Source organism: Elephas maximus, chromosome 7 (genome assembly GCF_024166365.1).
Source record: "Elephas maximus indicus isolate mEleMax1 chromosome 7, mEleMax1 primary haplotype, whole genome shotgun sequence".
Classification (NCBI taxonomy): Eukaryota; Metazoa; Chordata; class Mammalia; order Proboscidea; family Elephantidae; genus Elephas; species Elephas maximus.
In genome coordinates this window covers 76,182,687-76,197,986 of record NC_064825.1, presented here as the reverse complement: position 1 = coordinate 76,197,986, position 15,300 = coordinate 76,182,687, and the positions used below count along the sequence as shown (strand labels likewise).

General features: G+C 42.3%; 1 protein-coding gene across 3 annotated transcripts in view; it reads right to left on the bottom strand.

The window, feature by feature from the left end:
• The window catches only part of NELL1 (neural EGFL like 1), an 851,548-nt gene that overhangs the window by 640,170 nt on the left and 196,078 nt on the right, over positions 1 to 15,300 (bottom strand). For all 3 annotated transcript variants that reach the window (XM_049890717.1, XM_049890719.1, XM_049890718.1), the window contains 3 exons: positions 13,929 to 14,063; positions 12,272 to 12,374; positions 3,419 to 3,492 (listed from right to left, as the gene is read on the bottom strand). In XM_049890717.1, the coding sequence (XP_049746674.1) occupies positions 3,419 to 3,492; positions 12,272 to 12,374; positions 13,929 to 14,063 (312 nt within the window). The remainder of the gene's footprint in view (positions 1 to 3,418; positions 3,493 to 12,271; positions 12,375 to 13,928; positions 14,064 to 15,300) is intronic.

Genomic DNA, 15,300 nt, shown 5'->3' with positions numbered 1-15,300 from the left:
TGAGAGTGGTGGACACTGTTGGAGCCCTTTTACCAGTTCCATGTGTCTACCCGCCCACCCCACCCCCCAACTTCTGCAGGCTTAATTGCTAATGACATGTACCTGGCCCCTTCAGAGGGTTGTCCAGGGGCATTGGAGCCACCTTACCTGTGCAGAGCACTAGAAGTTACATGCAAGTTCTATGTCCCCAACCACCATGGCCCAAAGCCAATGACTGATTGGTGTGGAGGTCTCTTGCCTAGATTGTGACAATCTCTAGGGTATAATTTATGCACCAGAACTGCTGGTGGCATCAGGCTAAGCCTGGTCCCTTCACCGAAGACTGTACCATTGCTCAGCCTATTCCCCTTACCAATTCTCCATCCCCCATACTCTTACTGGTTTTTCCTAGGAGCCCTGCCTTAATAAATCACTTCTACTGAAATCCTTAGCTCAGGGTCTGCTTCTGGAAGAACCAAACTAAGGCAATAGGATAAATTTCATCCTTGCTGTCAAAAACCAAACTGCTAAAAGGGATTCTCTTTAGGTTGTGAGATTCAGGAGTGATTTCACTTTCTTCCTTAAACTTTTTTGTCCATATCCCAAATTTTCTAAAATAAGCACACATTTCTTTTATTAAAAAAAAAATATATATATATATATATATATATAAAATGCTACAGAAGACTTTTTTAAAACAACTGCTCATGAAAGTTTCACTTTTTATAAAGAGGGCTTGCTTTGACTGCTGATAAAATCAGGCAACAATTCTAATCAACCTTCGACATATCTCATGAGTAAGAACATAATTACAAATGTTTAAATAAAGATAAACATACTTTTGCATGAATTTTCAAATAATATAAACCGTGATTACAGTGGCATAAGTGCCACCAAGTCCATTTAGTCTAGTCACATAATTAGGCACAAAAATTTTTTAACTTGCTTTTCAAAACTATCTTTAATAAGAAGCATCTGATGATTAACATTTTTAAATCCTCCTGGTTATGATTTGTTATTTATGACCCCTGGAGCTCTGCATTGGTAGAAAAATACAATTCTCCCATTCTTTCTCACTTAGGGTAACTGTCTCCATGTCACTGGTCAAACTTTCAAATTCTTTCCTAATCACTGTTCTTCCACCTGAATTTCTAGTAACAGATAAAACTCATATCTTCTAGTCAAAAAATTGTTGCTGCCTAAAGAAATGCCACCGGGCAGCAATAACGGGGCAAAATTAAGCAAGACTGCCAGGAGAGTTTATTCCTCTATTTTAAGTAAAGGGAAAGACAATACACAATACAGGAGACTTCAGCACAACTGGACTAAACCAAAAGCAAAGGAGTTTCCTGAACATAGCCAAACACTGCAAGGTCCAAAATAGCAGGAGTGGGAATCTGGGGGCCATGGTTTCAGGGGACATCTAGGTCAACTGGCATAACAAAATGTACTAAGAAAACATTCTGCATCCCACTTTGGTGAGAGGCATCTGGGGTCTTAAACACTAGCAAGCAACCATCTAAGATGCATCCTCAAACCACAGGGAGCAAAGGAGAATGAAGAACACCAAAGACACAAGGTAATTACGAGCCCAGGAGACAGAAAGGGCCACATAAACCAGAGACTACATCAGCCTGCGACCAGAAGAACTAGACGGTGCCCAGCTATAACTGATGACTTCCCTGACAGGGAACACAACAGAGAATCCTTGATGGAGCAGGAGAGCAGTAGGATGCAGACCTCAAATTCTTGTAAAATGACCAGACTTAATGGTCTCACTGAGATTAGAAGGACCCCAGAGGTCATGGTCCCTGGGCCTTCTATTAGCCCAAGATTGGAACCATTCCCAAAGCCAACTCTTCAGACAGGGATTGAACTGGACTATAAGACAGAAAATGATGCTGGTGAGAAGTAAGTTTCTTGGCTCAAGTAGACACATGAGACTATGTGGGCAACTCCTATCTGGAGATGAGATGAGATGAGAAGGCAGAAGGGAACAGAAGCTGGATGAATGGACATGAGGAACCAGAGAGGAGAAAAGGAGTGCTGTCTTATTAGTGGGAGATCAACTAAGAGTACGTAAGTTTTTGTATGAGAGACTGACTTGATGTGTAAACTTTCACTTATGGCACAATTAAAAAAAAAGACTGGCAACGGAGAAGCTAAGGGAGGAAACAGTGGAACCAGACTACAGTACACAGGTTCAGATCCCGGCTTGCTCACTTACTAGCTATGTATCCTTTCCTCATCTGTAAAATCAGGATGGTAATAGTATGTACCTCATAGAGTTATTATAAGGATTAAATAAGGGTTAAAATGTTTTAAAAAGTGCCTAAAAACAGCAAATAGTCAAGAAATGTTAGATATTATTATCAATGACCATTCTCTTTGTACATAAAATAACTGTTAGTAAATAATTATTGAAAATATGAGCAAATGAATAAATTAATGGGTTTTTTAAAGAGGATGAAATTATTCTCTCTGTCATACACACACACACTACCTGAGCAAAGGGAATAACCCATGAGCTCCTAACTTCTTTCTAAATTGTAAAAATAAAACAAAATGTGAACAGTAAAAGACGAACCAAGATGTGCCACTAACACTGGTAAGTACTATTCACAAGGTTGGCATTTAAAACTGTCCAGGTTTTCTAAAAGTCTCACTAGATGTCTACCTTGAACCTCTCTGATGATAACAGAGAATCAAGTCATAATCCCCTTGCCAGGGTTTGAACATCACCTCCTCAGAAAGGCTTTCCCAGGTCACCCACACCCACCCCAAAGCTCTCTATTCCTTCGCCCTGCTTTATATTTTTTACAGTATTTGGCATTATATTGTGTATTTATTTGTTTATTTTCTTACTGTTTGTCTCCCCCACTGTAGAGTGCAAGTTCCGTAAGGACAAGCACTTTGTTTTTTGTCTGCTGTTGGGTATCCAGAACATAATACAATGTTGGTAGATAGCAGAAGCTCAATGCTGTTTGTTAAATGATCACTGAAGGAGATCTATGATTCTATACATCTTATTTCATGTAATACCTGGGAGCGGATGGGCAGGAGACAAGGCATTTTCCAGCATTACATTAGCCATTTCGGAGTAGAGCTGGCACTGTCCACACCTGGCATCACAAACTGATTCCCCCAATATTGATGCAAAACGCTTTCCCAGGATCGTCCATCAACCTCCTTGACTCATGCTAGCTGTTAGCTCCCTTCACCCTCTCACATCCTTCTTTCAGTAGCTTTTCCCAAGGCTACCTGATCCACAGGTAGCTAGGTGACTACACAATGAGAGTGGCTAGGTCTTCCCCATCCTGGACTCCAGCTCGCCACAGAGAGTCCTGCCCCCCAGAGACAAGACCAAAATGCCCCACTATCTAATGCCCACATATCTATCTGTTAATTCCTCAGAAATGATCTTAAGATTAAAACTTACTCTGCATTCTCGACAGCTCTTGGTTAAAATTCTCTGGCCTTCTGCAAGGACTTTTCCTCCATAGATACATTTTGCTGTAATAAAACAGAAAAATGGGTCAGACAGTCATGCTACACAACAAAATGACCTCAGAAGTACCATCTAACTCCAACAGAATCCACAGAAACATGCATTCTAAGCAACACAAATCTTTTTGTCTAGAGTAAGACAAGAGAATAGTGTGGAGGATAACCCTTGAATTCCCTATTCAGGTGGTCATCTTGATTGTGTTTCCCATTGGTCCCTACACCAAGGACACACAATTATTCCAGTGTTGCAATCCCCAAAGAAAACAAGAGAATGAAGTGATGTGGTGAGAAAGGCAAGTTAAAACAAGGAGGAAGAGCGGTAGCTTTGATTCAAATGTTCCAGCCATAAAAGGAATGACTGAATAGGAGACTCATATATGTTCCATTCATCAGAACCAAAACTGCAACAGAGAAGGATGTCATTTTTTTTCTTTATAGACATGGAAGGTGGGTAGCCTTAGTCAAAGACAACTAAGAAATACAAGCCAAGCCAGTAAAGTCTTAGATCAATGCACTAGAGAGACCGTTTTTGGGAAGGCCAGCTTAAGAGGCTAACAGAGGGCAGGGGGTGGAAGGAGGTCTTGTACAGAAGTTCTGAGAGAAGCATAAATCGAGTTCCCATCACTCAATTTAGATTCCACTGAGACTCAGTCCTTGACTCAACCTGCTGACCCACTTTTAAGTAAGTACAGGCTACGTCAATTTGATATAACCCTAATGTGACCCCACCAAAATCTCCAGCCACATCAGCACGAACAAGAATCAAAAGTCTTATCATTCCCTCTCCTGCCCCAAATAAAGACCCTTCTAGCCCTAGCTCTCAGGAGGGGGAGAAGTGAAGACATACAACGTAAGAGATCTCTACCACTAAGTCGCTGTTGGTCTTATAAAAATTTTCTTCTCCTTCAGAGCTCCTATTACTGTATCTGTGTAAAAAAAATGGGTGGATTAAATTTGACAGTTTCTAAGCTTTAGAGTCATGGAATGTTCAAGTACATAGGAACTGCAGCACTCAGCTGATCCAAGCACCCATTTTAGCCACAGAAGTGGAAAAACCCAGAGACATTGGTTTGTGTAAATTCACACTCCTGCAGAGGATCCTAGGGTGCGCCACCCAGATCCCCCTCATGACCAAAGGGTACATTCTCAAAGCTACTGCAAGAGATGGTGACTAACCGCTCTTGGGTGAGTACTGCTCTAGGACTTGTCCTCAGCTGAATAGAACTGCCTTACTCAAGGTCGACTCCCCTTCCTGGGGCAGCCCACATGCAATGAGTGGTTTATAAGAAGGACTGACCCTCTTGCCCCAACTCTGGGAAACTCTGAAAGGCCACTCCAGCTCCAGAGCTCCCTAGAAGAATGGCTGAGGCATTTGTTGCAAATGTATTCCAGTTCAGCTTCTTCCTCTGCCCAGTCCTGCTTCCTTCATCATCGACCCCCACGGGAATTAATCTTAAGAGCACTCCCTAATGACGTGTACGCAAATCTCCATTTCAGAGTCTGTTTCCTCTCAGAGGAGTCCCTGGGTGGTGCAAATGGTTAACACGCCAGGCTGCTAACCAAAATGTCGGCAGGTCAAGTCCACCCAGAAGTACCTTAGAAGAAAGATCTGGCAATCAATTTCTGAAAACCAGTCACTGAAAACCCTATGGAGCTCAATTCTACTCTGACACACTTCAGTCGCCATGAGTCAGAATCAACAGCAACTTATCATCTGGGTCCTCTCAGAACCCAACCTGCAACAACTGCATGCCCCGCACACCACCCAAACCTATTCCTCTCTAGTATTCTTCTCTCTGTGTATGATACCAGCACCACCCAGGCACACAGCCAAGTACCCCTGGGTCCTTTTAGCTCCTCCTTCTTAATCAAACTCACGTCCAGTCAGTACCTAAATCCAATAAATGCTCCTTCCTTAAGTCTCTCAAGTCATCCCACTTTCTCCATTCCCCACTCTCCACCCCTAGATTCTATCTCAGCTCAGGCCATCACCATCCCTTTATTACTGCCAGAATCTCCTATGTTCCAGCCTCTCATATTCTAGTCTCAATTTTCTCCAGTCTTTCCCTGGACAGCAGTCAGAACATATTTTTCTTAAACGCAAATCCAAGGCCCTGCTTAAAATTATATGGGTCCCTACTGCCTGCAGAATAAAGCTCAAATTCCTTAATTTGGCGTGCAAGACCATTCCTCTGGCTCCTCCTTGGCTTTCAGGCTTTGGTATCTCACCAATACCTGAGTTCTTCTTCTTCCCACTCAAAAACTTTCCTAGCTCCACATATGCTCCTGTCATGCTCTCTCTCTCACTTCTAGTCATTGAACATTCTGTTGTCTTCAAAGGAACACTCAGCCCCATCCACCTGCCACTGGCAACTTCCCAATATTTATACACCCATTGATTTCAGCTTAGACCTGACTCTCTCCAGGAAGTCATTCTTGACCTCTAACGCTGGCTAGCTGCCTTCACTTCGTGCTTCCGTTGTACCCTAGACCTAGTCCTAAACAGAGCACGTATCACACTGTACCTTAATTGCCCGTTTAGTTATATATCTCCCTTGCTAACTATAACCTCCATGAAGATAGGAACCATGTCTATTCATAATTTTATCTCCAGCCTCAAGCCAAGTGTCTCACTGGGCTTACCGTTAGTAAGTAAAATAAACAGCTTTTTAAATTAATGAGCCTTTAAAAAACCAAACCAAGCTCATTGCCATTGAGTTGATTCCAACTCAGTGACGCTATAGGACAGAGAAGAACTGTCCCATAGGGTTTCCAAGGAGCGCTCGGTAGATTCAAACTGCCAACCTTTCGGTTAGCAGCCAAACTCTTAACCACTATGTCACCAGGGTTTCCAACGAACCTCTAGTTAGTAGCAAAATCCAGTTAGATTTCCCGATTCCCAGCTTAGAGTTTTTTCTGCTATTCAATACAATTTCAGCCACTAAAAGCAGATACCAAGGGTTCATAACAACAACAACAAAACAGTAGAGAATCAATATAATTTTCTAGATAGGCCACTACCCCTAGTCATTAAAAAAGAAAAAAAAAAAAAAAAAAACCTATACCTCTATACCTGGATCATCCTTTATTCCTCGATTTTCTAGATAAATCAGTTAACAGTGACTCACTGGTCCTAATGATGAGGTGGGAGACCACACCTCCAAGGGCCTGGAATCCCTGTCTAATAAACTCCCACACTCCCAAACGCAACTGTTGCCAAGTTGGCAAGGTGGCTCACTCCAGAGTGACAGTTCTGCTAAATGCCCTGCTGTCAAATCTGCCATCTGCTCTTTGGACCAGGCTGGGAGCAAAGAAATAGACACTGTTCTTTTTCCTTTGCCCCTTGCCACCCACGCAGTGGTATCAGACACACTACCCTATCTTAAGATGTCTGCCTGACTCCTCTCTTCATCTTCAAGGGACTCCTCCCAGCATTCCTAACTAGAGATAATGCTCAGATTGTTTGCATTTACACCACACTCATACATACCCATACCTCCAACCCACCAGCCTAGAATAAAAATTAAATGTCCACTGAACTTTATGTCTTCACACAGAGGGTGCTTTGGGGACTGGCAGAAGATAGCAACATGTTACTATATGCCTTAGCCATTTGCAGCTTTGGCACTGGTGTGGAATACATAGACAATAACAACATCAAGCATCTATGAAATTATCTTAGGATGGTTTTCAGGGTCTCCACTGGAGGTCACAAGAATCTTCCCTGCTTTCTCATACTCACACCCGCTTCTCTGATAGTGCCCCCATCTCCCTGGCACTGCCCTCCATGAGCCTGACATCAGTCCTCATTATCCAACCTCTTGATTTACAGCCAAAAAGCTTATTTTTGATGTCTGAGGAAATTCAAGCATAAGGTGAGTCAGGCTCTGATGCCTTTGGCTGGGGCATTTGGGACTCCATTTCAGCAGCTTTCAGTGTGAGTAAAAATGTAAATGGATACCTGAAACCTTTCATATCACACTGGAGACATGCAAACCAGAATATTTCACAGTGTCCGACCATGAAATTGAAACCTGGCACCAACACACATTCTTCCATGATGTCAGAAACAAATGTACTGGGGCTTTAGGGAAAAGTTGATGTTTTTGCACCCACAGACATCTGGCCCTTCCAATTTGAACTTGACTTCTATAATGCAATAATTGGACACTTTTGCCATTTGGGTGCATACCGAATAAACAATTGACAGGTACTGTTTGAGGCCTCTGTCAGATACAGGCATGAAGTTGCTCTGTCTTTATTTAGGTATTTGTACCCTGAACACACTCCAGCCTTCCCTTGGTGTTCAAAGGCTTAGAATATCAAAATCAACACTCCTTATTACTTTAAAGGAGAGTGGCAGATCAGAGAGGCTGAACACCCAAGGATCTCTCCCCTCTCAACGAGCTACTTCACAGCTCTGGCTTCAGACACCTCAGCTTTGAATAAGACGCCTACATCACACTGGATGTCCCTCGGGCATCTCCAACTCAAACATACCAACAGAATGGATCGCTCCCCAAACTACTTCTACCACCTGTCTATTTCTGTTAATCACCCCGTAAGTCTCCCATAGGCTCCTCAAAGTCTGGCAAATTCTCCCTTGCAGACCTCCCCCCAAAACATTTGTTTCATGCAACAAATGTTTATGGGGTGTCTACCATGCACCAGGTCCTTTGAACACCACTCATATCCATCCCTTTCTCTGTATCTCCCCTGCAGGCCTCATTACCTTCACCTGAAATATGACCAAACTCCTCTGCCCCTCTGCCTCCCACCCTCCTGCCACAGTGGTCTTTCTAAATGTATTTCCTTGATTATGCCATGACTGCTTTAAAACCTGGCTTTTGAGCAGCAAAACTTATGCTGTGTTTATCTCCATGATTTTACATGTGCAATTCCCTTGAGTGGGTGTATTCTTACTCTCCTTGTCCACCTGGCACACTATTCATTTGTCAATACCTGCTAAGCTGTTACCTACCCTGTAAAGTTTTTCTTACACACATACACACACATAAACACTTACTAATGGTATCTCTGTATCTTACATAGTGTTCATGTTATATAATAGACTCTATTGTAACCAAGATGGTACATGTGTCTCCCAGAGAGTAGAGATAGAGTGCAGACGTTAAGAGCACTGGCCCTGGAGCCAGACTAAAACCTGAGTTGTAATTCTGACTCTACCAAGGCTGTGCAACCTTGGACAAATTACTTCACCTTTCTGTGCCTCAGTTCCTCACTTGCAAAATGGGGTAACAGTAGAGCCCACTTATTTGGGTTGTTGGGGAAGAATTAAATGAATTAGTGCACATAAAAGTAGCTAACATAGCACCTGACAGAGAGTGAACGGTTGTTCGTTGTCAGCTGTTCTGTCCAGAGTTGTAGACTGTGCTTGGCACAGAGCCCTCAGTAACAAAAACTGATGGATTCAACTGAAAACGATCTCCATCACATCTCAATCTACCTTTAAGCTTTAGTTCTACCTTATACCTCCTCAAACCCTGTTATCATCAAACAGACTTCAGCTTTTCCTTCTGCCACGTCTATCGCTTGCAAATGCCGTTTTTCATGGCTGAAAAATTTCTGCTCCATCCTCCTCCCTCCCTCCCATCTCTGGTAGTTCTCAAATCTATCAAAAGAATACAGATTCCAGGACATCAGCCAAACAGTGGAACACTATGGAGATTATGACGTGGGAGGTCTGAGTGGGGCTCCAGGAACCTCTAGTTCAAAAAGCTTACCAAATGATTCTACCGCTGCAGCTAGGTATGACTAGAGCAGTCATCCAATATATTCAAGGAATGAAACACTTCCTGGACCACTTCCTGGACTGTTATACCCAAGTCTAAGGAATCTGTAAGACTCTCCTGAGTGCGCCCTGATGCCTCCCAAACAACTGATAAAGAAACATTCCGATAACAGGGCCTGATCCTGCCACCCTAGGAAAATTCCCATGCTGTTAAAGACAGTTTAAATGTTTGAGCTTTTTGATCAGAACAGGCCAGAGTACTTTTTCAGGCAACGAACTAAGACATGGACACTTAGAGAAAGTTCTAGCCTATTTTCAAATGTGTGCCTTCATCTGTAAGTTCTACAGCTCCATGCATGAACACTTAGTCAACAGACAAAACAACCTGCTTTTATGTATTGGCCCCTTTTGCCTGCATCAGATCAAGGCCTTTTTTCAGAGTCCCTAGGATAATGCCTCGCCCAAACCTAGCACATAGCTTAGGAAATTTTATCTGAAAGGAACAACCAAAGTAAATAAATATTCTGCATCCTTTTTCTGATGTGAAGATATCTGAAAACTTCAAAAATTCTACCAGCTGGTATGAAAACGCTACTCTGTCAATTCTCATTTTCCTCTCTTCCATCTTCTAGAAAGCCAGAAGTCTTTAGCTTGGTGCCACTTCCTCCAGGAAGCCTTCCAGGCCTGCCACAAATATCCTCCTCTCACTCTCCCACAAGCCATTCCTCAGAGCATTCACAGTACCCCCTTCCACACACCTAACGTTACTATACCCACGACTCTAGACACTGTAAACCATCTCTCTAGCTCCAAAGTGAGCTCCTCTGAAGCAGGGAAGGCTCTTTCATCACTACTCCACACACTTGCACTCAGTAACTGCTGAATGCAGTTAAAAACTAGTAAGAAATGAAAACCCTCTAGGCCAGAGGTTCTCAACCTTTTAATAAAAAAAAAAAAAACAGACACTGTTGAATGGTGTCTTACTTTTAGGTTTTTTATGTAGTGTTCTTAATAATTTCTTCATATTCCCATTTTATTAAATCATAAACTACCAATCAGAGCTGCTGAGAAAATGAGCATCATCTAGTTAACCTGGGGAGCTCTGGTGGCACAGTGGTTAAGAGCTTGGCTGCTAACCAAAAGGTCGGCAGTTCGAATCCACCAGCCGCTCCTTCGAAACCCTATGGGGTAGTTCTACTCTGTCCTATAGGGTTACTATGAGTCAGAATCAACTCCGTGACAATGGGTTTGGTTTTCTGATTTTAGTTAAATTGGTGTTAATTCCAAAGGCAAAAAACACACCGATGTTTTCGTTATCCTGTGTAGCAAAGTTTTAACCCATTGCTTTTCTAAATTGCCGGGGAAGGGGTGGGGAGCCAAAAGGTTAAAACACAAAACAACTCACGATCCCATCTGCTCCGTGTACAAACGGTCTCCTGCAAGCTGAATATGATGAATACAAAAAATCCTCATATTTTAAACAAATTTATTGTCATATTCAACATCTTCCTCTGTTGACTATCACATAGAATATCAAGACTACAGAAATGATCGTTACCTACTGACCACTACCCTTTCATTGTGGGTTCAAACTCTAATCTCAACATCGGGGCCCTTGAGCCATCTGTTCCAAAAGCCCTTGGAACAGAAACAAAAAGTTCTTCCCTACAGATCAACACCAAGTACACCCTCCAGGGCAGTGTGTGTACCGTGGCAATCATGAAAAGGAGGAATATTCCAAACTTGCTTTAGAAAGAGTTCAATAAAGATTTAGGCTGGCATGACCAGACCAGCTCTCCCCACCTCCACTGTCATACTAAGATCACATGCTGCTCTTGGCAAAAGCTAGATCACTGCATTTTAAAGGCCTAATGACATTGGTGCACTGCTTTCAATAGGAAGATGACTTTGAAAATTATCTGTAGGGGATCACATTTCTAATCTAAACTCTCCTTTTCTATAGAAGAACATAATGTTTGATGAAAAGACTCTGGGCTCTGTGGTCAGGCAGAACTATTTTCATAACTCATCTCTGCCACTCACCAGCCTTGTGACCTTCATAAGTTAAACTTCCCAAAGCCTAACTTTCCTGTAAAACAGGGGTACGGTAGTACTCAACCAAGGGTTATTGTGAGGATTCAGTAACAAAGAGATTTAAAGCACTTAGCATAACTGGGATATATCAAGCACTACTCTAACTTCTTATCTTAACTTTATTTCACTATTTCATTTAAAATGGCTTCCTTTAAAATCCAGACCAGGGGAGAAAAAAATGATTTTCAAAATCATTATGTAATCGGCAGGTCAACTATTTAATGTGAATGGAATTCAGAATTTTAACTGGTGCACATGCCAAAATTCCTAACAAAGGCCCTTTAATAACAGAAGAATCTGGTCAGAATATCAAACAGTCAAAATACAGAATCTGACCCTAACTTGATCATTCAGAATGAACGGGAGCAACGCACATGGGCAGTCTGTGGGTGGTGCAAATGGTTAACGTGCTTACCCACTAACTGAAAGGCTGAGGTTCAAGTCCCTCCAGAGATGCCTCAGAAGAAAGACCTGGCAATCTGCTTCCAAAAAATCAGCCACTGAACCCAACTGAAGCACAGCTCTACTCTGACACAGGTGGGGTTGCCCTGAATCAGGGCTGACTTGACAGCAACTGTTTTTTAAAGCACACGGAGCTTTGGAGTTGTGACTTTACATATCAACACTACCATTGACCAGTTGCTTGATCCTGGCCAAGTGAATTAATTCCTGTGAATATCATTCTCTTCCACACAGAATGGAAAGAATAGCACTTAGGGTTGATGTGAGAATTAAAAGAAAATAATCCATGTAAACTGTCTGCCACCTCACAGGTGACTAAAGGACAGCAGCTCTTATCATACATTAAATGTTACATCAATTGCTGGTGCTTCATTTCATCAATATTAATTAGTTGGGGCTGTAAAAAAAAAAAAAAAAAAGAGGAAAAAATAAACCTTGAAGCACAGAGGGCCACTCTGACCCTCGGTCAGTACTTACGTCGGCAGACCTTACAGCACTGGCCAGCAATGTGCACGGGGAGAGAGTCCGGGGAGCAATTCAGAGGAGGACAGGACATCCTTCGGCATTCCACGGTGCCACTCTGAGAAAGGAAGTACAGGAAAAGGAATCTCAGGGGTGTCCTTTGAAAGCTCCCTCTGTGGAGAAAGTTCACATCCCATTCCAGAAACCTCATCAGGGAAACAGACACAAAAAAAAAAAAAAAAACCTGTTGCCATCTAGTCAATTCTGACTCACAGCGACCCTAAAGGACAGAGGAGAACTGCCCCATACGGTTTCCGAGGAGTAGCTAGCTCATGGATTCGAACTGCTGACCTTTTGGTTAGCAGCCATAGCTCTTAACCACTATGCCACCAGGGTTTTCCAGTCCACTCCAGGACCACAAATAAAGTATTTTCTCCAGCCCAAATGAACCCGTGCCACCTCAATTACTTTTCTGATCTACATCACTGGCTTCATCCCACCTGCCCGTGCAGGCTAAGTAGATTAGGCAGAAAACAAAAAGCCATTTTTACAAGAACATAAATAACCCTTTTTGTAAACCCTGTCAATCACTGTGAGGCTCTAACAAGCTGTTCTGTATTTTCATGGGTAAACAATGGCATTCTTCTTCAGATAGTTATCAAATAATTTCAACTGGACGGGGTTTGCATACAAATTTTGGGGGTTGCTGCAATTCTCTGAAACAGAGGAAGCAGTCTACAAATGAAAGCTACTCTGAAAAGGGAGTCTTGCAATTCTCTGTAACAGGTGATGGGTACCCTAAAAAATACAGTGAAAACACTCAGAAAAGCCCCTTTTTAAAATAAGCCAAGGGAATAAAGTTCTGAATGAAGCTAAGCACTAGGTTGTTTGAAAAATCAAAGGAGTTCCGCTGGCTGCACATCATAATTAATGTAATCGATGTCTCTAAGTCATACACATGAAAAAAAAAATCAGAGTCCCTTCCTCCCTTTATACCCTAATCTCCAAATTCTAAACAATAAGTTTCTTAACAATATTAGAACAAATTAGAATGTACTGTCAAAGGAACACAGATTTTAATTTCCAAGCATTTATTATATAAGAAGTGACATTCTTTCTTAAGTGGAGCCCTGGTGACACAGTGGTTAAGTGCTCAGCTGTTACCTGAAAGGTCAGCAGTTCAAACCCAGCAGCCACTCTGTGCGAGAAAGCTGTGGAGGTCTGCTTCCGTCAAGATTCCAAAAAATCAAAACCAAACTCACTGCTGTTGAGTCATTTCCGACTCACAGTGACCCTATAATACAGAGTAGACAGCAGCCCTATAGGACACAGTAGAACTGCCCCACGGAGTTTCCAAGGAGTGCCTAGTGGATTTGAACTGCCAACCTCTTGGTTAGCAGCTGTAGCACTTAAACCACTACGCCACCAGGGTTTCCCTGTAAAGATTACGACCTAGGAAACCCTATGGGGCAGTTCTACGCTGTCCTATAGAGTGGCTATGAGTCAGAATTGACTCAGTGGCAATGGATTTGGTTTGGGTTTATTCCTTAAACAATGTTCAGACTGCTCCTAGTAAAAAGGAAATAGTTTTCAGAGTTAACATTATATAGCCAAGAACCAGGATTTTACTCTAAAAAAGCTTTTTATTTCATTTATTCACAAACAGGCTTACTTCGCACGTGCAGTTCCTACAGTGGTCACCATCCACCCACGAGTCTTGGTCTCGATAGAGCAGCCCACTCACTTGGCAGGTCTTCTCGCAATGACAGTTTTCTAATTGACTCAGTCTTGTCTCTGCATAATTCAGCTGCAAACAAGAGTTACTGTGTGTAATTTCTGTAATTCAACTGCAGTGTCCTAACAAAGCTAATAGCAACAAGAAAGAAAAAAAAAAAAAAAGAATCTAAGCAGGAGGGAGAAAAAATGCTCAGAGCAACTCACAACTTGCTGATTCTTAGCAGGTTCTTTTGTTTTGTTTTAAAACACGAGGTAGAATCACTCTAAATTGAAGACATATTGGCTCCCATGGTCTAATGAATACCAAATGAGACATTAAACTGCATCGCTGGGACCTCATGGATGTTCATAATCGTGTGTACTTTCACCCCAAGCCCACAATGAAACACTAGTAATGAATGTGTTCTCAAGGACTCATTACAATGTTTACAGGAGATCTAATCAGGAACAGGGAAGCACTTCCATTTATCTCCCCCCATCATCTTCCTGTTCTTCACACACTAACCAGAGTGTTATGGTTTACAAGGTAGGAAGTAATTGTTTCCTCCCATAAAAAAAATTCTGGGAAGCTGGAGCTAGCAAAAGGAAAAGTCATGAGAGGATATAGTTTCCCCCCAGATCAGGATCCCCCAAACAGAATGCCCCAGGTATCCTCTTTGGTGGTCAGATGAAGGTCAGGAGAGGTGACCAAACCCTGTGGCAGGTCAGGACTTTGTCAAAGCACCTTTTTCATTTCTCTAAGCCACTTAACTGTTGCCATTAGTCACAGAATATTAGAATCTCCTGTTTGAAAGGGGTTGTAACACTTGAATGTTCTGACAAGTAACCTCTTCAAAAGATGATCCAGCCTCTGTTTACTCACCTCCAGGGATGGGTTACTTACTCATTATCTTCGAAGGAAAGACACTTTCCTGGTTAGCTCCAAATGTTCGAGATGTCTTTCTTGCTTTGGGCTATGAAATCACTCTCCTTTTCTCCTTCTAGATCTAGTTTTGCTCTGTAACCCATCCTGAACAAGTCTGATCTCTCTTCAAATCTTTGAGGTTATCACGCCTTCACTCCACCATCCCTGCCTTGCTCTACTCTTGACCAGGTTCAGGACTGCCAAGTTCATTTAACGCTCCTCACAATATGGTTCCAATCCTCTCTCCAGATCACTCTCTATGCAGCCTACTTAAGTTTGTCTTTAAAAATGCCACACAAAACCTTAACACAGCGCTCCTGGTATGATCTTTCTATTGTTACCTTCATAATAAGGAATAGCTCAACCTAGTACTCATATTATTCTGCTTTTCTTTTCCTTAGGT